The 23,647-nt window shown below is 42.8% G+C and overlaps 1 protein-coding gene across 4 annotated transcripts in view; it reads right to left on the bottom strand.

Annotated features, from left to right (window-relative positions):
- mbd6 (methyl-CpG binding domain protein 6) overlaps window positions 1-23,647 on the bottom strand; it is a 371,598-nt gene that overhangs the window by 178,031 nt on the left and 169,920 nt on the right. For all 4 annotated transcript variants that reach the window (XM_038789976.1, XM_038789979.1, XM_038789978.1 and 1 more), the window contains exon 3: window positions 1,685-1,787. In XM_038789976.1, the coding sequence (XP_038645904.1) occupies window positions 1,685-1,787 (103 nt within the window). The remainder of the gene's footprint in view (window positions 1-1,684; window positions 1,788-23,647) is intronic.

Genomic DNA, 23,647 nt, shown 5'->3' with positions numbered 1-23,647 from the left:
GATGTGTGTGCGTGTGTGTGTGGGTGGGGGGGGTTTGTTCGTTTGGCGACCGATTTTCGGGTCAAAGCTAAATTGAAGTCTCTAGTGAGAGAGCCACCTTTCCTGCGACTGCTCAGCACATACCCGCCACTGGAAATCTGAACCACGGATAATTATTAGGGACAGGGGTGAATGAAGTTTGTGGCAGGATCAAAGATAATTGCCTCAGTCTTCCTAAGATCAGGATCCTGCTCAGATAAATATTACATTCTGTAAATATTTCCGAAAAAGCTGATGCTTTTGTGACTTGGCTGGAGGTTGCGAGCAATGGCGAAGTTCATTACCGTGTCTCAAGTTTTAAACATTAGGAATTGACAGAATGCAGCTACTGCTTCTTTCTTAGGAGCATGCTCCAATTCCTTCATGGGCCTGGAGCTTTGCTCATGGAAGAATAAGAAGTTAGAGATCTTACTGTACTTTGAAGAATCAAATTGGACAGTCAGGTCAGTAGTACAGCCTTCCAGCACATCACATAGCCAAGAGCCCTTCTGCAAGGTGTGGGACAGGTTCTACATGTTTGAAAGTCATGACTTGTAGGAAACAGGTATTGATATCAGTCATGAGTAAAGTTCGATGACGTTTGAAGCAAATCTTGAAGCTGGAAGCTGTCACCATGTTGAGACCAATGATTTATCAGTTGAAATCAGAAAGCTCAGACTGATGGCGAGAATATATAGTATTTATCGGTTGAGGTAATGAATCATTTTTTAAACTAGAACTTGACGAAAAACTAATTTTTGAATAATTTTCATAGGACTAGAAAAATGTAAAGTGAAACAAAGTAGTAAATGACTAAAATATGGCAAAAACTAATTTTTGAATAATTTTTATAGGACTAGAAAAATGTAACGTGAAACAAAGTAGTAAATTACTAAAATATGGCAAAAACGAATAGCGTATAGGTGGTAATCAACTGCTGTCAACAATGGGAAAGCAAGACGGGAGCTCACAACAAGGCCTTACAATCAAATAATAAAACATTATGAAGCTCTTAAGTAGAGGGTGCCCCGATCTTTCCCATCTTGACAGGCAGAACACAATTCACGTTTCTCTGTGCAGATTGGAGAAAGATTTGTAAAGATGCAGTGAAAATGATCGACGATTGCTTACATTGCTGTGATTACTGAACTTTCTGCGTGAATAATTGTTCATAAAACAATTTGTTCATAAAAGACACCTATTGTTTTTGTACTGCTTCCTGACTGGAAGAGTTGACCGTCTGTCAGACCTTCATCGGCATAATCAAGGGTGATCCATGTTCAGCAGCTACGTGCTCACTTTCATATTATCCCCTCCCACCCAATCTTGAGTTTGTGCGATAACTGAAGATCCAGCTCAGCTTTTTTTTTTGTAACCTCCTATTAATATGACAATACGAAAGATGCATTTGCAATAAAATGTTTCCACATCCAGTAACTATGGGGCTACATACAAATACACTGTCTTATCTGGCTAATTACCTGAGCTACACACACAAGTTTCAGAGGACACTCATCAACCACTTTGGACCTAGTTGGTACATAATATATAAAATATTTACATTTGTAACAGATAATTAAATGTTTGCATTTCTGGTATGGTTATTGTGTGATAAATGCATCCAACTAGTTGTCAAAAATTAGAAATATTTCCAATTTCTTATTACCTTTGAAAGAATAAGAGGACACTCCAAGCCACACTTGCAAGTTCCATCGGTAAGCAGATAGGTTTTAACTTGCTCGATGCAGGCCAACACTGAGCCACTTGGACTAAAGATAAAAAGAAAAAGAAATATGTTGTAATATGCTACATGTAATAGTCATAACAGAGCTGTCTGGCAAGCTAGTTCATCAGTTCAATAATGAAAATGAAAGCATGAAATCCTTTGTTTTTATACTAACTACTGTCATATCTGCAAAGGACTGTAGTTGAGATACAGGCACAGCCATAGGTAATATTGATGTTTCAACAGAATGAACCACAACACTTGAATAGCAAAGTGTATTTGCACTTCTATAACAAATGTGAATCGGAGACTAAAATAGGTTTTGAGGGAGCTTTAGAAGTTGGCATGTGAAAGGAGTTAGGGAGAGAATTCCAGAATATAGGCTGAAATGATAAAGCTCTGCCATGGAAGGAGAGGGGGATAAACATGCAGTAGATTAGATGTAGAAGATTAAGAGTGTGGCCATAGAGCAAGAGAAAATTGCAGAGGTTAGGTGGAATTAAAAAGGGAAGCAAGGAAAACTTGTAAACAAATCAATGTGTTGCAAATGGATCAGAGCATGGGAAGTAGATAATTGGACTGGACAGGCAATTGAATTTTTTGATGAAGTAACAGAAAAAGAAGGGAATGTAGTGGATGGTGTGTAGTGGATTTTCAAAAAAATGTTTGACAAAGTGTCATGGAAACAGAGGGACCTGGGGGTGCATTTGCATCGATCTTTGAAGGTGATTAGTTGGCAAAGTGTATGGGTTTCATAAACAAAATGCAGTGAGGTTCTGCTGAATCTTTCTCAAGGTCTGGTTGGGTTCCAACTGGGGCATTGCATCTAGTCACGGTCACGATCCGGGCAGGACATGCGTCATTGAGAGGATGCAGAAAAGATTTACCAGAATGGTTTGGAAAAGTTGGGGTCATTCTCCTTGGATTAAAGGAGATTGAGGGAAGATTTGACAGAAGTGAACATGACTGCGATAGGTTTGAGGGCGTGAGGAGTTGGAGAACTTTTGGGAGGCAGTGTTGAATTTGATTTATTGTCCCATGTGAAAAGTATAGTCTGCGTACAGCGCAGACAGATCATTCCATACATGAAAAAACATAGGACATGCATAAATACACAATGTAAATACATAGGCACAGGCATTGGGTGAGCATACGGAGTGTAGTACTACTCAGTAGAGATGTGTGAAGAGATCTGTTCAGTCCGTAAGAGGGTCATTCAGGAGTCTGGTAACACCGGGGAAGAAACTGTTTTTGAATCTGTTAGCGAATATTCTCAGACTTTTGTATCTCCTGCTTGATAGAAGTTGGAAGAGAGAATAATCCTTTGGGAGGGGTCTTTGATTATGCTGCCCGCTTTCCCAAGGCAGCGGGAGGTACAGAGTCAATGGATGGGAGGCGGGTTCACGTGATGGACTGGGCGGTGTTCACGACTTCCTGTAGTTTCGTTTGGTCTTGGGCCAAGCAGTTGCCAAGCTGTCTGTGATGTAGTCAGATAGGATTAGCTCACTGGGCTAAATCGCTGGCTTTTAAAGCAGACTAACAGCACGGTTCAATTCCCGAACCAGCCTCCCCGGACAGGCGCCGGAATGTGGCGACTAGGGGCTTTTCACAGTAACTTCATTGAAGCCTACTCGTGACAATAAGCGATTTTCATTTAAATTCAATGGTGCATCTGTAAAAATTGCTAAGAGTCAATGTGGATATGCCGAATTTATTTAGTTTCCTGTAGACGTATAGGCGCTGTTGTGCTTTCTTTGTCGTAGCATCAACGTGGGTGGACGAGGACAAATTGTTGGTGCTGTGCACTCCTAGGAATTTGAAGCTGTCAACCAACTCCACCGTGGCATCATTGATGCAGACAGGGGTGTGTTCGCTACTGTGCTTCCTGAAGTCAATGACCAGCTCCTTAGTTTTGCTGACATTGAGGGAGTCTCTGTTTAGGAATCTATCAAGGATTGTAGGGTTTGGGATGAAGCCGGATTCTATGGTGGTGGTCTTTGGGGTGTTGGAAGTGCCAGAGCTGCTGGAGGGGAAGGAGGTCGATATTGTGGCCTTCGCCTTGCTAATTGCCCACCGAGGGATACTTTTGAATTGGAGGTTGGCTATGCTACCGGGGGTCGTGACGTGGTTGGGAGACTAGTAGGGTTTCTCAGGTTGGAGAAAATCAAATTTTTACTCAGGGGGTCGGAAAATGGCTTTGAGGTGTGGAGGCCATTCATGACTTTATTTGAGGAGCTGTTTGTCGAGGGGGATGGTGGGTAAATGTGGGGAAAAAAACGTACAAACTGTATACTCTGTTGGATGTTAAGGTTGTGGTACTATGTTGAACATGTTTGGAATAAAACACCTTTAAAAAATTGATTTCAAAACGCAATTGGATGATAATAAACCTGAAAGGCTATGGGAATGGCGTGGGAGTCTGACTGACTGGATTGCTTCCATGGTCATGGATAGCCGGCATGGACTTGAGGGGCCAAATGGCCTCCTTCATTAATGACCATGCATTATAAAGTTCTAAATCTGTAAAATGTGAAGGCCAAGTGTCCAAAACTTCAAAAATGTTTAAATAGCACAAATCATGTGAAACAATTGCACAGTATGTAGAATAAGAAGAAAAACAGATTATTAATTTATCAACTCAATGAAAGGAACATATTCCCTCTTCACCTTCAATGTCACACTCAGATAAAACAAATTGAATTAGCGCAGTGTGAAATTATCCTGTTCGTTTTCTAGACAAACTCTTCCAGTCAGTCATTCGGTCAATTGTTAGCTGATCAATCGTCCTTTTGGAAATTCCAGATGATGGCAGTTCTGTGTTACTTTCTTGTCTGCACAACTTTAAATGCACTCCAGTTACATTCATGCTAAATGCAAAAAATCGACTTGTTCTTGACCTTATACCCAATAAATGTTTGCAAGTACATCGGATCAGTGCTGCTACTGTGATCTGATGACTGCCACTGTTCCACTAATTTTAGAGCACAAAATCATGATGGCGATTTGTGAGGTAAACCCGTTATTATTACAACATCTTGGATTTTGTATCGCAGAAGGCTTCTGTCCATTCCCCCCTCCCTTTGTGAGAAATCTTTTAACTTCCTTGGCCTTGCTCTCTGACTCCTCCCACCCAGGCAATACCTTTTTCCAGACCCTTCCATCAGGCAGAAGGTACAGAAGTCTGAAGACCCGCACATCCAGACATAGGAACAGCTTCTTCCCCACAGCTACAAGACTCCTCAACAATTCCCCCTCGGACTGATCTGTTCCCTGTAAGAACACTATTCGCGATGCCCTATACTGCTCCTGCTCATGTATTTGCTTTGTTTGGACCTTGTTCCGCACTGTACCCAATCACTGTTTGTCGATGCACCATTTGTCAATGTACTCTGTTCATTATTCTTTTTGTCTATGTACGTACTGTGTTTTCTCAGCCACAGAAAAATACTTTTTCACTGTACTTCAGTACATGTGACAATAAATAAAAACAATCAATGTAACCCTATTTGTGAAACATTTCTTTTTTTAAATTGATTCTTTCGTGGGACACAGGCGTCACTGGCTATGCCAGCAGAATTTATTTCCATCCCTAATTACCCATGCGACGGCAGTGGTCAGCCACCTTGTCAGGATGGTGTGTGGTTTGGAGGGAACTTGCAGTGGTGCTGTTCCCTTGCATCTGGTACCCTTGTCCCACTCGGCAGTAGAGGTAGCAGGTTTGGAAAGTGCTGTCAAAGGGGCCTTTGTGTGTTGCTGCAGACCTGGTACTGAACACTGCTGCCACCGTGAGTCAGTGGTGCAGGAAGAAAATGCTTGGTGGTGATAAGGTGCCAATGAAGCAAACTGCATTGTCCTGGATGGTGCCAAGCTTCGTCAGTTTTGTTGGGAGTTGCACTCATTCAGGCAAATGGAATATATTCATTACATTCCTAACTTGTGCATTATAGATGGAGGACAGACTTTAGGGAGTCAGGAGGAGAGTTGCTCTCTGCAGAATTCCCAAACTCTGACCTGGTCTTGTAGCCACAGAATTTATGTTGCTAGTCCAGGTCAGTTTCTAGTCAATGGCAACCCCAGGATGGAGGGGGTTCAGCAATGTTAATGTCATTGAATGTCAAGGGGGAGATGGTTAGATTCTCTCTTCTTGGGGATGGTCATTGCCTTGCACTCGTGTGGCACGAATGATACTTGCCACTGATCAGTCCAAGCCTGAATATTGCCCATGTCTACATCATATGGACGTGGACTGCTTCAATATCTGAGGAGTTGCCAATGGGCTGTGCAATCACGAGTGAACATTCCTATTTCTGATCTTATAATGGAGAGAAGATAATTGCTGAAGCAGCTGATGACTGTTGGGCCAAGGGCACTATCCTAAGGTACTTCTGCAGCCATGTCCTGATCGGAGATGATTGACCTCCAACCACCACAGCCATCTTCCTTTGTGCTAGAGTATGACTCCAATTAGCCATGAGTTTCCCCCGATTCCCATTGACTTCAGTTTTCAGTTTTGCTAGAGCACCTTGATGTCACACTCAGTCCAATGCTACCTTGAGACCCAGGGCAATCAATCTCAGCTCATTTCTCGAGTTCAGCTCTTTTGTCCATGTTTGAACAAAGGGTATATTAAGTTAAAGAGCCGAGTGGCACTGGCAGAACCCAAACGGAGTTTCAGTGAGTTGGCTATCGCTGGCTTACTGCTGCTTGATAGCACCCCTCCATCACTTATCAAGTGATCAAGATTAGACTGAGGGGATGGTAACTGGTGAGGTTGGATTAGTCCTGCTTTTGTGGACAAGACATATCTGGTCAATTTTCCACATTGCCGGGTAGATGCCAGTATTGTAGCCGCAGTGGAACATTCGACTAGGGTCACAGCTAGCTCTGGAGCATAAACCTTCAATGTTATTGCTGGAATGTTAGAACATAGAACACTACAGCGCAGTACCTTCGGCCCTCGATGTTGAAAATCGCTTCGCTTATTGTCACGAGTAGGCTTCAATGAAGTTACTGTGAAAAGCCCCTAGTCGCCACATTCCGGCGCCTGTCCGGGGAGGCTGTTGTGCCGACCTGTGAAACCATCTGAAGCCTATCTGACCTACACTATTGTTGTTATGGCCCATAACTTTTGCAGTATCCAATGCCTTCCGTCTTCTTTGATAACAGGTGGAGTAAATCAAATTGGCTGAAGACTGGCATCTGTAATGCTGGGGACCCCAAAAGGAGGTCACGATGGATCATCCACTTGCCAATTCTGGTTGAAGATTGTAGCAAAATGCTTCAGACTTGACTTTTGCACTGATATGCTGGACTCCCCATAGTTAAAGATGCAAATATTTATGGACCCTCATCCTCCAGTCAGTTGTTAAATTGTCCAACACCATCCATGACTGGATATAGAAGGATGCAAAGCTTCGATCTGATCCATTGGGTGTGGGATACATAGCTCTGTCTATTGTATGCTGCTTTCACTGCTTAGCATGCAAGTCGTGTTGTGTTGGAGCTTCAGCAGGTTATAGAACAGTACAGCACAGAACAGGCCCTTCGGCCCTCGATGTTGTGCCGAGAAATGACCACCCTACTCAAATCCACATATCCACCCTATACCCGTAACCCAACAACTCCCCCCCCCTTAACCTTACTATTAGGACACTAGGGGCAATTTAGCATGGCCAATCCACCTAACCCGCACATCTTTGGACTGTGGGAGGAAACCGGAGCACCCGGAGAAAACCCACGCACACACGGGGAGGATGTGCAGACTCCACACAGACAGTGACCCAGCCGGGAATTGAACCTGGGACCCTGGAGCTGTGAAGCATTGATGCTAACCACCATGCTACCCTAATTTTGTGGTATGGCTGATATTGCTCCTGGCGTGCAGTCCAGGACTCTTCATTGAACCAGGGCTGATCCTCCAACTTGATGGCAACAGTAATATGTTCAGCCATGAGGTTATAAGTTGAATACAATTCTGCTGCTGATAGCCCCTAGTGCCTTATGAATGTTCAGTTAGGAGTTGCTGGATCAGTTCAAAATCTATCCCATTTAGCACGGCGGAAGTGCCATACAATGATGGAAGTTATCCTCAACATCAAGGTGGAATATTTTCTCCACAAGATTTGTGCAGTGGTGACTCCTGCTCATACTGTCATGGACAGATGCATGTGTGCCAGGTAGATTGGTGAGAATGAGATAAAGGAAGTTTTTCTCTTTTATTGTATGCCTCAACACCTGTTGCAGACTTTTGTCTAGCAGCTATGTTCTTTAGGACTTAGCCAGTTTGGTCAGGTGAGATGATACTGAGCCAATCTTGGTGATGGACACTGAAGACTGCCACCCATAATACACCATATGTCCTGACCACACTCGGTGCTTCTTCTAAGTGATGCTGAATATGGAGGAGCACTGAAATAAATACTTTTTCATTTCAAATACTGATTAACCAGCTTTTGGGTTTTTTGTGTGTTTTGTGCGTGTGTCTTGTGTGTGTGTCGTGTATTATGTGTGTGCGTCATGTATTATGTGCGTGCGTCGTGTGCCTTGTGCTGGTGTGTGCATCTTGTGCGTGTGTGTGTGGCGTGTCATGGGGTCCGGAGTTAATATAGAGGAATCCCAAGGCAACTCCCTCCCGACGGTACAGCACGGTGAAGTCACAACTTGTGGGTCCTGCTGGTGGGATCTTGCCAGAGCTACTGGGGCATAATTCTGCGAGTATGACTACGTCAAGCTACTGCCTGAATGGTCTGCAGCTCTCCCAATTTTGACAAGCCCCTGGATGTTAGTAAAGACGACTTTGCAGGTGGCTGGGTGTGTGCATTGATGTTTCCAGTGCCTTTGTCAATGTTTGGTTGTCCATTTGGTTTCTTTCCTTATTGACGTCTCTGTAACTTTCTTATAAGAACATAAGAACTAGGAGCAGGAGTAGGCCATCTGGCCCCTCGAGCCTGCTCCGCCATTCAATTAGATCATGGCTGATCTTTTGTGGACTCAGCTCCACTTTCCGGCCCGAACACCATAACCCTTAATCCCTTTATTCTTCAAAAAACTATCTATCTTTACCTTAAAAACATGTAACGAAGGAGCCTCAACTGCTTCACTGGGCAAGGAATTCCATAGATTCACAACCCTTTGGGTGAAGAAGTTCCTCCTAAACACAGTCCTAAATCTACTTCCCCTTATTTTGAGGCTATGCCCCCTAGTTCTGCTGTCACCCGCCAGTGGAAACAACCTGCCCGCATCTATCCTATCTATTCCCTTCATAATTTTAAATGTTTCTATCAGATCCCCCCTCATCCTTCTAAATTCCAACGAGTACAGTTCCAGTCTACTCAACCTCTCCTCATAATCCAACCCCTTCAGCTCTGGGATTAACCTAGTGAATCTCCTCTGCACACCCTCCAGCGCCAGTACGTCCTTTCTCAAGTAAGGAGACCAAAACTGAACACAATACTCCAGGTGTGGCCGCACTAACACCTTATACAATTGCAACATAACCTCCCTAGTCTTAAACTCCATCCCTCTAGCAATGAAGGACAAAATTCCATTTGCCTTCTTAATCACCTGTTGCACTTGTAAACCAACCTTCTGTGACTCATGCACTAGCACACCCAAGTCTCTCTGAACAGCGGCATGCTTTAATATTTTATCGTTTAAATAATAATCCCGTTTGCTGTTATTCCTACCAAAATGGATAACCTCACATTTGTCAACATTGTATTCCATCTGCCAGACCCGAGCCCATTCACTTAACCTATCCAAATCCCTCTGCAGACTTCCAGTATCCTCTGCACTTTTCGCTTTACCACTCATCTTAGTGTCATCTGCAAACTTGGACACATTGCCCTTGGTCCCCAACTCCAAATCATCAATGTAAATTGTGAACAATTGTGGGCCCAACACGGATCCCTGAGGGACACCACTAGCTACTGATTGCCAACCAGAGAAACACCCATTTATCCCAACTCTTTGCTTTCTATTAATTAACCAATCCTCTATCCATGCTACTACTTTACCCTTAATGCCATGCATCTTTATCTTATGCAGCAACCTTTTGTGTGGCACCTTGTCAAAGGCTTTCTGGAAATCCAGATATACCACATCCATCGGCTCCCCGTTATCTACTGCACTGGTAATGTCCTCAAAAAATTCCACTAAATTAGTTAGGCATGACCTGCCTTTAATGAACCCATGCTGCGTCTGCCCAATGGGACAATTTCTATCCAGATGCCTCGCAATTTCTTCCTTGATGATAGATTCCAGCATCTTCCCTATTACCGAAGTTAAACTCACTGGCCTATAATTTCCTGCTTTCTGCCTACCTCCTTTTTTAAACAGTGGCGTTACGTTTGCTAATTTCCAATCCACCGGGACCACCCCAGAGTCTAGTGAATTTCGGTAAATTATCACTAGTGCATCTGCAATTTCCCTAGCCATCTCTTTTAGCACTCTGGGATGCATTCCATCAGGGCCAGGAGACTCGTCTACCTTTAGCCCCATTAGCTTGCCCATCACTCCCTCCTTTGTGATAACAATCCTCTCAAGGTCCTCACCTGTCATAGCCTCATTTCTATCAGTCGCTGGCATGTTATTTGTGTCTTCCACTGTGAAGACCGACCCAAAACACCTGTTCAGTTCCTCAGCCATTTCCTCATTTCCCATTATTAAAACTCCCTTCTCATCCTCTAAAGGACCAATATTTACCTTAGCCACTCTTTTTTGTCTTATATATTTGTAAAAACTTTTACTGTCTGTTTTTATATTCTGAGCAAGTTTACTCTCATACTCTATCTTACTCTTCTTTATAGCTTTTTTAGTAGCTTTCTGTTGCCCCCTAAAGATTTCCCAGTCCTCTAATCTCCCAGCAATCTTTGCCACTTTATATGCTTTTTCCTTCAATTTGATACTCTCCCTTATTTCCTTAGATATCCACGGTCGATTTTCCCTCTTTCTACCGTCCTTCCTTTTTGTTGGTATAAACCTTTGCTGAGCACTGTGAAAAATCGCTTGGAAGGTTCTCCACTGTTCCACCATAAAGTCTTAGCTCCCAGTCTACCTTAGCTAGTTCCTCTCTCATCCCCTTGTAATCTCCTTTGTTTAAACACAAAACACTAGTATTTGATTTTACTTTCTCACCCTCCATCTGTATTTTAAATTCCACCATATTGGGATCGCTCCATCCGAGAGGATCCCTAACTATGAGATCATGAATCAATCCTGTCTCATTACACAGGACAAGATCTAGGACCGCTTGTTCCCTCGTAGGTTCCATTACATACTGTTCTAGGAAACTATCGCGGATACATTCTATAAACTCCTCCTCACGGTTGCCTTGACCGACCTGGTTAAACCAATCGACATGTAGATTAAAATCCCCCATGATAACTGCTGTACCATTTCTACATGCATCAGTTATTTCTTTGTTTATTGCCTGCCCCACCATCTCGTTACTATTTGGTGGCCGATAGACTACTCCTATCAGTGACTTTTTCGCCTTACTATTCCTGATTTCCACCCAAATGGATTCAACCTTATCCTCCATAGCACCGATGTCATCCCTTACTATTGCCCGGATGTCATCCTTAAATAACAGAGCAACACCACCTCCCTTACCATCCACTCTGACCTTCCGAATAGTTTGATACCCTCGGATATTTAATTCCCAGTCGTGACCATCCTTTAACCATGTTTCAGTAATGGCCACTAAATCATAGTCATTTACGATGATTTGTGCCACCAACTCATTTACTTTATTCCGAATACTACGAGCATTCAGGTAAACTACACTTATGTTGGTTTTTTTACCTCTGTTTTGAATCTTAACATCTCCAGTTTTATTCCTTTTGTTATTACTGGGCCTATTCACTGTGCTCCCCTCAGTCACTGTACCTTGTACTGTCGCCCTTATGGATTTCTGATTATGCAACTGAGTGGTTTGCTAGACCTTGTCAAAGGGTAGTTAAGAGCCAACCACATTGCTGTGGATCTACTGTGACATGTCGGCTTGACCAGATAAGGCTGGCAGATTTCCTTCCCTAAAGAAAATTAATGAACCAGATGGGTTTTTACAACAATGGTTTGATGGTCACTGTTCCTGAAACTGGCCTTTAATTACAGATTTATTAACTGAATTGAAATTCCATCAGCCGCCATGGTGGGGTTGGAACAAATGTCCTCAGAGCATTAACCCTGGGTCTCTGGATTATGTGACGAATGGAGGATTTTAGGAATATTGGTTTCTAAATATTGGGAAAAGTTAAGGGTTAAAAGCCCGGGGGGTGTTATAGTGTGTTTGACTGCAGTGGTCATGTTTTAAAAAATGATTTTGTTTTGCTTCTAGGAAACAGTGGGTGAAATTAACCAGAGGAATGTGTTTGTTTCTTTTTGTTTATTGTCACGCACACCAAGTTTACAGTGAAAAGTATATTTCTGCGAGCAGCTCAACAGATCATTAATTCATGAAAATAAAAGAAAATACATAATAGGGCAACACAAGGTACACAATGTAACTACATAACACTGGCATCGGGTGAAGGATACAGGGGTGTAGTGTTAATCAGGTCAGTCCAGAAGTGGGTCGTTTAGGAGTTTGGTAACAGTGGGGAAGAAGCTGTTTTTGAGTCTGTTTGTGCATGTTCTCAGACTTCTGTATCTCCTGCCCGATGGAAGAAGTTGGAAGAGTGAGTGATCCGGGTGGGAGGCCTCTTTGATTATGCTCCCCAGACAGCACGAGGTGTAGATGGAGTCAATGGATGGGAGGCAGGTTGGTGTGATGGATTGGGCTGTGTTCACGCCTCTCTGAAGTTTCTTGCGGTCTTGGGCCATTCAGTTCCATACCAGGCTGTGATGCAGCCAGATAGGATGCTTTCTATGGTGCATCTGTAAAAGTTGGTAAGAGCTAAAGTGGACATGCCGAATTTCCTCAGTTAAGGAAGTATAGGCGCTGTTCTACCTTCTTGCTGGTAGCGTCGACGTGGGTGGACCAGGACAGATTTTTGGAGATGCGTACCCTTGGAATTTGAAGCTGCGAACCATCTCCACCTCGGCCCCATTGATGCTGACAGGGGGTGTACAGTACTTTGCTTCCTGAAGTCAATGACCAGCTCTTTAGTTTTGCTGGCATTGAGGGAGAGATTGTTGTCGCTGCATCATTGTATTCTGACTCATCGTTATTAGAGATCCGGCCCACTATGAAATGAAAATCGCTTGTCACAAGTAGGCTTCAAATGAAGTTACTGTGAAAAGCCACTAGTCGCCACATTCCAGCACCTGTTCAGGGAGGCTGGTACGGGAATTGAACCGTGCTGCTGGCTATGATTGTATCGTCAGCAAACTTGTAGATGGAGTTGGAGCCAAATTTTGCCACGCAGTCGTGTGTGTACAGGGAGTATTGTCGGGGGCTACGTCTGCAGCCTTGCGGGGCCCCGGTATGGAGGACTATTGTGGAGGAGTTGTTGTAAGCCTACTTATAACAATAATAAAGATTATCATTAATCTCCACTATTCATTACTATCTCGGTCAAGAGTAACTGTTTAAAAAAAAATCGGAAATCCCAGTTGTTTACTGAAGGCATGAAGCCACAAGATTCACCAGTTCAGAACAAAATAATTTTTACCATACAAGATTCAAACAACACAGTAAATACCAGCTTGAATAACCACCGACACGCTAAAATCCAGAATCAACTCAAGTTAAGCATGAATTAACAGGCAAATTGCAGACAATTATAAACTATAAATTATACATTAAATGGCACATATAACAAAGACAGATCTTATGCACTCGCTCAGCAATCCACTCAGCATATATATCAGTCATAAAGTCTTTCAAAACTCTTGTCTTCCTCACAAAGAATTTCAGCTCCTCTTCTGAGATTGGCTCGATGACAGGCGACAACAGCACTCAATTAACATGGGTTCCATAGGCATGGTCTTCACCGAAAATTGCGTATTTCTGCAGAACCTCCTCAACTCTGCTTATTATGCTTTGAATGGCGTTGATCCACCAATGCTAGCTTCAAGTAACAGAAACAGCTGCAGCAACTGAATGTTTGCTCAGTGTCAGCTTCTGGATCTGGCCTCTTGTCTTCAGCCTGCTTGTACTGCACCACTGGGATCATTTTAATTTGAGCTTTGATTGCTATGACCTTTAGATTTGTCACATGTACCAAGGTACAGTGAAAAGTATTGTTCTGCGTACAGTCCAAGCACATCATTCAATACATGAAAAACATAGGACATATGATAAATACACATTGCAAATACACAGACATCGAGTGATGCATACGGAGTGCAGTGTCACTCAGTAGAGAAGGTGTGTGGAGATCAGTTCTGTTCAGTCCACAAGAGGAGTCTGGTAACAGCTCGTTTTGAATATGTTAGTGCGTGTTTTCAAGCTTTTGCACTCCTGGGCTGTTTAGCACAGGGCTAAATCGCTGGCTTTGAAAGCAGACCAAGGCAGGCCAGCAGCACGGTTCAATTCCCGTAACAGCCTCCCCGAACAGGCGCCGGAATGTGGCTACTAGAGGCTTTTCACAGTAACCTAATTTGAAGCCTATTTGTGACAATAAGCGATTTTCATTTCATTTAATTTTCATTTCATTTCCTGCCCGATGGACGAGGTTGGAGGAAAGAATAACCCGGGTGGGAAGGGTCTTTGATTATGCTGCCCGCTTTGCCAAGGCAGCAGGAGGTGCAGGCAGAGTCAAACAATGGGAGGCGGGTTTGCGTGATGGACTGGGCTGTGTTCACGAATCTGTAGTTTCTTACAGTCTTGGGCCAAGCAGTCGCCATACCAAGCTGTGATGCAGCCAAATAGGATATTTTCTAAGGTGCATCTGTAAAACTTGGTAATATGGACATGCTGAATTTCCTTAGTTTCCTGCAGAAGTATAGGCGCTGTTGTGCTTTCCTGATTGTAGTGTCAACGTGGCTGGACCAGGACAGATTGTCGGTAATGTGTGCACCTAGGAATTTGAAGCTGTCAACGATCTCCAGCATTGATGCAGACGGGTGTGTTTTATATATGGTTTCAATCAGTTTTAGTCTTCTCAGAAGTTTTGGCTTTCAATCTCAGTTTCTCGGCAAACTGCGAGGGTCAGTTTCCCTTCTCAGTTTCATTTTTTGGTTTCACTTTTCAAATTTTCCATTTCAAAAAGTATAAGTTTTGAAACTACTGCAAATTCCATCACGTCTTACAAAAGCAGTCCCAATTTTTCCAACTTTTCCTTTGCACCTGTACTTCCTCATATCCAGCAGCATCCTCAGAATTATTTGCCATGCCTCCTATTCAAGATAATCAGCAAACCTAAGACTGCCCCCTCCAGCACTGCATCTATAATATTGACAAATAGTCAACTGATGCAGTCTGCGAGCAATGCTGGGTATCAAAGTGTTGAGTAGATTTATCATAATGATACCTGGATTCTAAAGGTAAATTATGAGGAGAGATTATACAAACTGGAGTATATTCCCGAGAATTTAGCAGATGATTAAGAGATGATTTTATTGACGATTTCAAGATATCAAGGAAAACAGATGGGATAGAGAGATAGAAAAAATTTCCACTGGTCGGGGAGTCTAGGTCTGAAGGGTATAGACTAAATATCAGACTCAGACTTCTCAGGAGAGAAATTCGGAAACACTTATAAAAGTTGGTACAAGTTTTGAACTCTATTCCATGAAGGACAGTTGATGTTCGATCAATTGTTAATTTAAATCTAGGCTTGACACACTTGTGTTAACCCATGGTATTCAGGGATACAGGGCAAGGAAGGTATATGGAGTTAAGTGGCAGTTCATGCATGATTTCATTGAATGGCTGGAAAGGCTCAAGGGTATAAATGGTCTACGTCTGTTCCAATGTTCCAAGAACAAAACTCTACGGGACATTGCTACTTCCTCCCAAGCTTTCTATGAGCAGCACAACACTATCCTGGAAAGTGTTGAAGTATGTTGCTGATTCTAGGAATGCACTGATCCTCAAAATAGGCTTGTTAGTCTAGTGAAGAGAGCAGCATGGAAATAGGCTGGTGCAATAGTTAGCATAAAACATCTAATTCAGCATTTCATGCTTGGCAGTGAAACATGAAGACCGCGTGGCAAATTAAACTACTTTGCCCTTTGTCTTTCGTTTGTGGAAAGCTATGAAATTGTAGTTTGCTCTCTCACGACTGCCTCCCCATTCCCTCTTAATTCCAAGTTCTCCATCAAGCTGTTGTATATTAGTTTTGTGCTCCAGTGTTCTGACCCAGCATATTTCTGATGATATAAATTATGCTTTGGATCATCTTCGACAACAGTTGGCTGATCACCTTTTTGGCCTGGCAAAGGACCAGAAAAATATTAAGCACTACAGTCAATGAAAAGCAAAGCAACTTAAAAATTACCAGGTAGTCAATTTGTTTACAACATTTCAATGGGAATAAAATAAAACATCTGAATGACAATAGAAAACTCACTAATTTATAGATTTATATTCCGAATAAATTTGTGATTTTATGATAGGCCAACATAAAATACTAACTTGGAGTAAAATAATTTACTTGTCTGATTAAACTATTATCAATATGTTAGCTTGATTCGATAGTTGTATCATCCGAGTCAGAAGTTGTGCATTTGATCCCCACTCAGGACGTGAGAGAATAACTTTGACTGACATTATGGTACAGCATTAATAGATTGTTGGAGGTGCCACCTTGTAAATGAGATGTTAAATCAAGTCTCCATCTATCTGTTCAGGTGGATGCGAAAGATGCAAAAGGGGTAACGTCTCAGTAGAAACTATTTGATGACCAATTCTTAGCCCTCAACAACACCAGCAACAAAAAGTAATTTGTCAATATTTTGGCTCCAAGCTGTTTGTGGATTGTTGCTGTGGACCGATTAGCTGCAGTTGTTGCTGACACAACAATAGTGACTCCATTTTTGAACTAATTGATAGGCTTTGAAGCACTTCGGGACAAGGAATTGAAGTGTTTTAAATGTAAGTTGCTTCTTTCTGGAGGTGGAAGAGATTAATGAAAGTGGGTCATTTGTTTTAAAACCCCTTCAACCAGGTAAAATATCTAAATGCAAAGTTTAAAGCAGTTACATTTCAGCATATCATTTTCAAAAGTATTTGTTGCATCTTCTGACTGTGGGGGCATTTGCACATGTCTTGATAGGCAAAAATGGATATTTCAAAAATATATGTACAAGTGTTAATTGAGAATATGAGAGGCTGGTTTAGCACAGGGCTAAATAGCTGGCTTTTAAAGCAGACCAAGGCAGGCCAGCAGCGCGGGTTCAATTCCCGTACCAGCCTCCCCGATCAGGCGCCGGAATGTGGTGACTAGGGGCTTGAAGGCTACTTGTGACAATAAGCGATTTTCATTTCATTTCATATAAAATCGGTATTCACCCAAGTGGAAAGAATCTCACTGGTGTCTTGTATGCATCCTAATCAGTAAATTGGACAGGTTCAACAATTCCACCAATGCCACTAAAATGTTTTAAACCGGTCAAGAAATCTATTGCATAATAAATTATAATCTTAGAAGCAATGAGGTAAGTAAATATATGCATCAGGTTAACCAGTTTAAGTTCGTAGTTAAAACATTTACTATGTTGTTCTATAAAGAAAAAAATGCCTCACTGCAGCTTGCTCAAACCTTTCCTTCTTTTTGAAGCTACCAGTTGAGGTCTCAAAGTCAAATTTATGGTTTACTGCAGAGTAAACCTTCCAGGCCCCAGCTCCTCTCCAAAACCAATTGCTCCTTAGTTCCTGATAAATTACAGAGAATGTATGTTTTGTCAAGTATTCAGTCAGACACTTCTTACCTACAACAGTAGATAGTCAGGAATAAATTTAATATTTCCAGAAAGAGTTAGTGGGAAAAATCAAAGCACATGGATTGGATTTGTTAATTGTCACATGTACCGAGGTACAGTACAAAGTATTTTTCTGCAAGCAGCTCAACAGATCATTCAGTACATGGGAAGAAAAGGGAATTAAACAAAATTCAAGAAAATACATAATAGGGCAACACAAGGTGTACAATGTAACTACATAAGCATTGGCATCGGATGAAGCATACAGGATGTAGTGTTAATGAGGTCAGTTGATAAGAGGGTCATTTAGGAGTCTGGGATAGGAGGTGATGTGTTAGGCAGGTTGGTTTGACGTTGACTGCAACTGGATGCAGGGAAGCTAGAAACAAACGTCTAACACCAGAGATGATCCAACACGGTTTTATTTAAACTATGAACTGCTGTACATGTTCAGCTGTGGGTTGACACTCTACTAATCCTACTGACGACCTCGGACTGGCTCTGCCAGACCTACTAGCTACCACATGGCAATAATGTCCACTGACTTGTGCACTCTGACTGTCTCAGTGTCTTGGTCCCGAAAAGAGCGGGAGTCTTAATGCCCTGTGAGCTTTATAGTGGTGGTGTCTTGTCTGGTGATTGGTTATTTTATGTTGTGTGTTCATTGATCATCCTATGTGTCAATCGCTGCCTGTCTGCATCTCATTATATACATGAGTGGATATTATGACAGGGGGGTAATGGACTGGCATAGATCAAGAATTGGTTGACAGATAGGAAATAAAGAATGGGAATAAATGGGTATTTTTCCATGTGGCAGGCACTGACGAGTGGGGTACAGCAGGGATCAGTTTGTGGGCCCCAGCTCACGAGATATATTATATATATATAAATAAATGATCTGGATGAGGGAACCAAATACAACATTTTCAAGCTTGCTGGTGAACCAAAACCGGGCAGAATTGGGAGGATGCAAGGAAACTTCAAGGTGATTTAGACAAGTTGAGTGAGTGGGCAGATGCAGTACAATGTGGCTAAATGTGAAATTATACACTTTGGTGGGAAAAACAGAAAGGAAGCGTGTTATTTCAATGGAGATGTATTGGGAAGTGTGGGTGTGCAAAGAGATCTGGGTGTCCTTGTACACCAGTCAATGAAAGTGGAGAGGCAGGTGCAGCAAGCAATTAGGAAGGCAAATGGTATGTTGGCCTTCATATACTTTTCAAATACTTTTCACTGTACCTCGGTACACGTGACAATAAACAAATCCAATCCAATCCAATCCATTGCAAGAGGATTTGCGTTCAGGAGTAGGGATGTCTTACTGCAGTTATACAGAGCATTGGTGAGACCACATCTGGAGTATGGCGTACAGTTTTGGTATCCCTGCCTAAGAAAGGAATTGCTTGCCATATAGAGTGGAGTGGAGATTCACTAGGTTGGTATCGGGTTGGTGGGACTGTCCTCTGAGAAGAGACTGGCTCAACTGGGCCTGTATTCACTGGAATTTAGAAGGATGAAAGGAGACCAGATTGAAACATATAAAATTCAAACAAGGCTGGACAGAGCATTTTCCCCTGAACATAGAACACACAGTGCAGGAAGCCATTCGGCACTCGAGGCTGCACCGACCCATTTAAGCCCTCACTTCCACCCTATCCGCGTAACCCAATAACCCCTCCTAACCCTTTTTGGTCACTATGGGCAATTTATCATGGCCAATCCACCTAACCTGTACGTCTTTGGACTGTGGGAGGAAACCGGAGCACCCGGAGGGAACCCACGCAGACACGGGGAGAACATGCAGACTCCGCACAAACAGTGACCCAGCGAGGAATCGAACCTGGGACCCTGGTGCTGTGAAGCCACAGTGCTAGCCACTTGTGCTACCGTGCTGCCCTGGTTGGGGAATCTAGAACCAGGGGTAACAGCCTCAGGATATGAGGTAGATCACTTGGAACTGAGATGTGGAAATATTTCTTCATTCCAAGGGTAGCGAACCTGCAGAATTGTCCACCACAGAAGGCTGGAGAGGCCAAGTCACAATGTTTCGAGAAGGAGACATAAAGGCAGCACGGTGGCGCAGTGGTAGCACTGCAGTCTCACGGCGCTGAGGTCCCAGGTTTGATCCCGGCTCTGGGTCACTGTCTGTGTGGAGTTTGCACATTCTCCCCATGTTTGCGTGGGTTTTGCGCCCACAACCCAAAGATGTGCAGAGCAGGTGGATTGGCCACACTAAATCGCCCCTTAATTGGAAAAAGTGAATTGGGTACCAAAAGGAGAAATGGGCAGCACGGTGGCACAGTGGATTAGCCCTGTTGCCTCACGGCGCCGAGGTCCCAGGTTCGATCCCGGCTCTGGGTCACTGTCTGTGTGGAGTTTGCACATTCTCCCCGTGTTTGCGTGGGTTTCGCCCCCACAACCCAAAAAGACGTGCAGAGTAGGTGAATTGGCCACGCTAAATTGCCCCTCAATTGAAAAAAAAAATGAATTTGGTACTCTAAATTTATTTTTAAAAAAAGGAGACATACAATTTTAGATTTTAATGCCATCAAGCGGTATGGGGAGAAAGCAGGAACTTGGAATTGAGATAAAGGATCAGCCATGATCATATTGAATGGTGGAGCAGACTCGATGGGCGGAATGACTGACTCCTATTCCTAGTTTTTATGTTTTTATAACAACACAAGAGACAGAAAGTTGCTAAATTCTCTCTCATGGGTAAAAAAAACTGCGCTTCATACTGTTTTGCAGTATGCATCATTCTTATTTTCTTCAAACTATTCTGAGTTTAGCTGCTTTCTGTTTTATACTTTGAGCACTTCACAGTTGACAAGAATGTGAATTCTGTTTTTAGTCCTAAGCTCTGGTAGTTCATATCTGCATCGTGTGCCACAACACCACCATTGACATATATTCAGTTTCTGAAATCAAGGTGAGGGTTTGAATTTTTCTTCCGTTTCAATGGAGACTTCAATTATAGTTGCATGGCATACTGCAAGAGTATATCTAGAGCTTCATGGATTGAAAAAGGAAATAGAGGTTAAAACAACACTAAGGAAGTTTACAACAAACATCATTTTGAAACATGCAAGATTATGGGAAGACTCGACAGGACAGATGCTGACAGGATGTTTCCCTAGCTGAAGAATCTAGACCTTGGAGATCAAAGCCCAAATTTTCCATGGAATGGCAATCACTGTCAGATTGACACTCTGCTCCTAGTTACTTACCCTGAAATACAGCCGCATTTGTCTCGCCCGACCTTCCAACCGAGTCCAGCTGAGAACAATGCTGTGCAGGACAGTCAAGGGCAAGGGAATCACACACCCATGTTTTTGTTTTACAGTGTTAGCTGCCGGAAAGCAGGTAGGCTTAAAGGTCCAGTGACTTTGGAATGCCAGGGAGAAGCCAAGTGTGTACGTTAAATGGATAGGACGTGATTAAGGTGGGGAATCAGGTAGTCCGATGATCATTGGCACGGGTAGAATCCCTGCAGTGCAAAAGGCCCATCGAGTCTGCATTGGCCCATGAAAATGTTGGCAAAAGGAGCATTAAATTACTATTTTTTAAAATGCAGTACCAATTTCAGAAGCTTTGTACTTAAAAAAAAAAATGACAACTACACAGGATTTCAGTTGAAAGATGATTTTAGTTGCTTATTCATGGCTCTGCCACTGTAGGTAGGCAGCAAAGGTAATGTTTTTGCCCCTTGTTTGTTGCTCGGTTTGCAAAAGTAATACATTTCAAAAATGAATTGAGAGAGTTCAACGAAGCTTCGTACACAGATAGCATATGGCTCAAGGAAGAACTGATTAGTTTTTGGCAAAGATGTGAATCCAGAGCAATTCTGTTCCTTTTTCTCAAGGATCTGATAACATTGGGAGATAGGGAAAATTAATCAGCTGCTGTAGTGGAATTTGTCACAATTGTCAAAACGTGAACAGAGTTTTCAGAGCAGGCTTTTGGAAGTGGATCGGTCTGAAGCCTTCACAGTGATTTATTTTTTCAGCTTTGTAGTTAGAGGATCAACTAGGCAGGGAAAAGCCTCATGGAAGAGCTGCATAATTGCAATCATAGTTCCTTAATGTACCTTGAGTATTCAATTCTTTTTTTCCCAATTAAGGGGCAATTTAGTGTGGCCAATCCAACTGCCCTGCACATCTTTGGGTTCTGAGGATGAGACCAACACAGACATGGGGAGAATGTGCAAACTCCACGAGGTCAGTGATCCGGGGCCTGGATGGAAGCCAAGTCTTCGGAGCCAAGAGGCACCAGTACTAACCACTGTGCTGCCCTCTATTTGTAATCATGTTAACACTGCACAGTAAAGACATGTGCTCCGATTGCCCTCTTCACTTGTTAGCTGTATATTTCAAGTACAAGTAGCGTATTCACCTTTGCTTCAGTATACAAAGTGAAGTAGAAAGTTAGAATTCTGAAGTTATGTTGAGATAATTAATCTCATTAGTCTCGGAAAATACATTTAGTTAAATTTCAAATAAAATTTTCAGTCGAATCATTTTCTCGGCTTCATAATATCACTGATGCAAAGGTTTTGGAAACAATTAAAATGTTGATAAATAAATTGGAACAATTTTATAATTAATCTTAAACCTTAAATCTCCTGCATAGTATATTTATGACCTAGCTTGTTAACCATTAAGAACACTCTTCACTTGTGTCGCAGGACTGTTGATTCTAAAGTAGTGAGTTGCGTTTCAATCTTTGTTCAGTGATAAAACTGTTTGAGATCCAAGCTCAACCTCAGGATCTGAGCATATAATCAAGGTTGGCACCCCAATGCAGTGCGGAGGGAAAGCTGAATCATCGTATGTGCTGTCTTTTGGCAAGAAAATTAAACTGCATCCTTGCCTGTTCTCTCTCAGGTAGACTTTTAAAAAATTGCTTCAGAATAGAGAAAATATAACCTTTTACACTGGATGAAACATTCATCGATATATCATAGAATTTGCAGTGCAGGAGGAGGCCATTCGGCCCATCGAGTCTGCACCGGCTCTTGGAAAGAGCACCCTACCCAAGGTCAACACCTCCACCCTATCCCCAGAACCCAGTAACCCCACCCAACACTAAGGGCAATTTTGGACACTAAGGGCAATTTATCATGGCCAATCCACCTAACCTGCACATCTTTGGACTGTGGGAGGAAACCGGAGCACCCGGAGGAAACCCACACACACACGGGGAGGATGTGCTGACTCCACACAGTCAGTGACCCAAGCTGGAATCAAACCTGGGACCCTGGAGCTGTAAAGCAATTGTGCTATCCACAAGGCTACCGTGCAAGGCTAATGTGCTAACACATTTAGAACATAGAATTTAGAGTGCAGAAGGAGGCCATTCGGCCCATTAAGTCTACACTGGTCCTTGGAAAGAGCACACTGTTTAAGCCCGCGCCTCCACCCTATCCCTGTAACCCAACCTACCCTTTTTTGGACACAAAGGGAAACTTATTATGGCCTTCGCCTAACCTGCACATCTTTGGACTGTGTTTGGGGGGGGGGGGGGGGGGGGGGGGGAGAGAACTGGAGCACCTGGAGGAAACCCATGCAGACACAGGGAGAACATGCAGACTCTGCGCAGAAAGTGACCCAAGCCGGAATCAAACCTGGGACCCTGGAGTTGTGAAGCAACTGATGTAACCACTGTGATACCTTGCTGCCCTCTATGAACAAATTTATTCTTGCTTTTGCTTTATTGGTCCACAACAATTTATTTTTACTGGTATCATGCTACTTTGAAAGAATTCTCCCACATCCATTTCTACTCATCACACAAAACTGTTGAATTTTAGTACGCCAGTTCTGACCACAAAACAAAATTATGCTGTCGCTAACTGGAACCAGACAAACTACTTGACACAGGGTCTGCGAGCCAAATGATTGCTAAGAATGCAGACACATTCTTCAAGAGAGTAAGACTGAAACTAAGTCACAGACATGGACTTTACCCTACCTTTCATGATCTCAGCTCATCCCAAAGCGCTTTATCGCTAATGAAGTACTTTTGAAATGTACCCACTGTTATAATGTAGAAACATGGCAGCTAGTTCTCAGAAGCATAATTCTGGTC

Source organism: Scyliorhinus canicula, chromosome 2 (genome assembly GCF_902713615.1).
Source record: "Scyliorhinus canicula chromosome 2, sScyCan1.1, whole genome shotgun sequence".
Lineage (NCBI taxonomy): Eukaryota > Metazoa > Chordata > Chondrichthyes > Carcharhiniformes > Scyliorhinidae > Scyliorhinus > Scyliorhinus canicula.
Note: the sequence above shows the minus strand (reverse complement) of the source record. Positions and strands in the feature narration are given on the sequence as shown.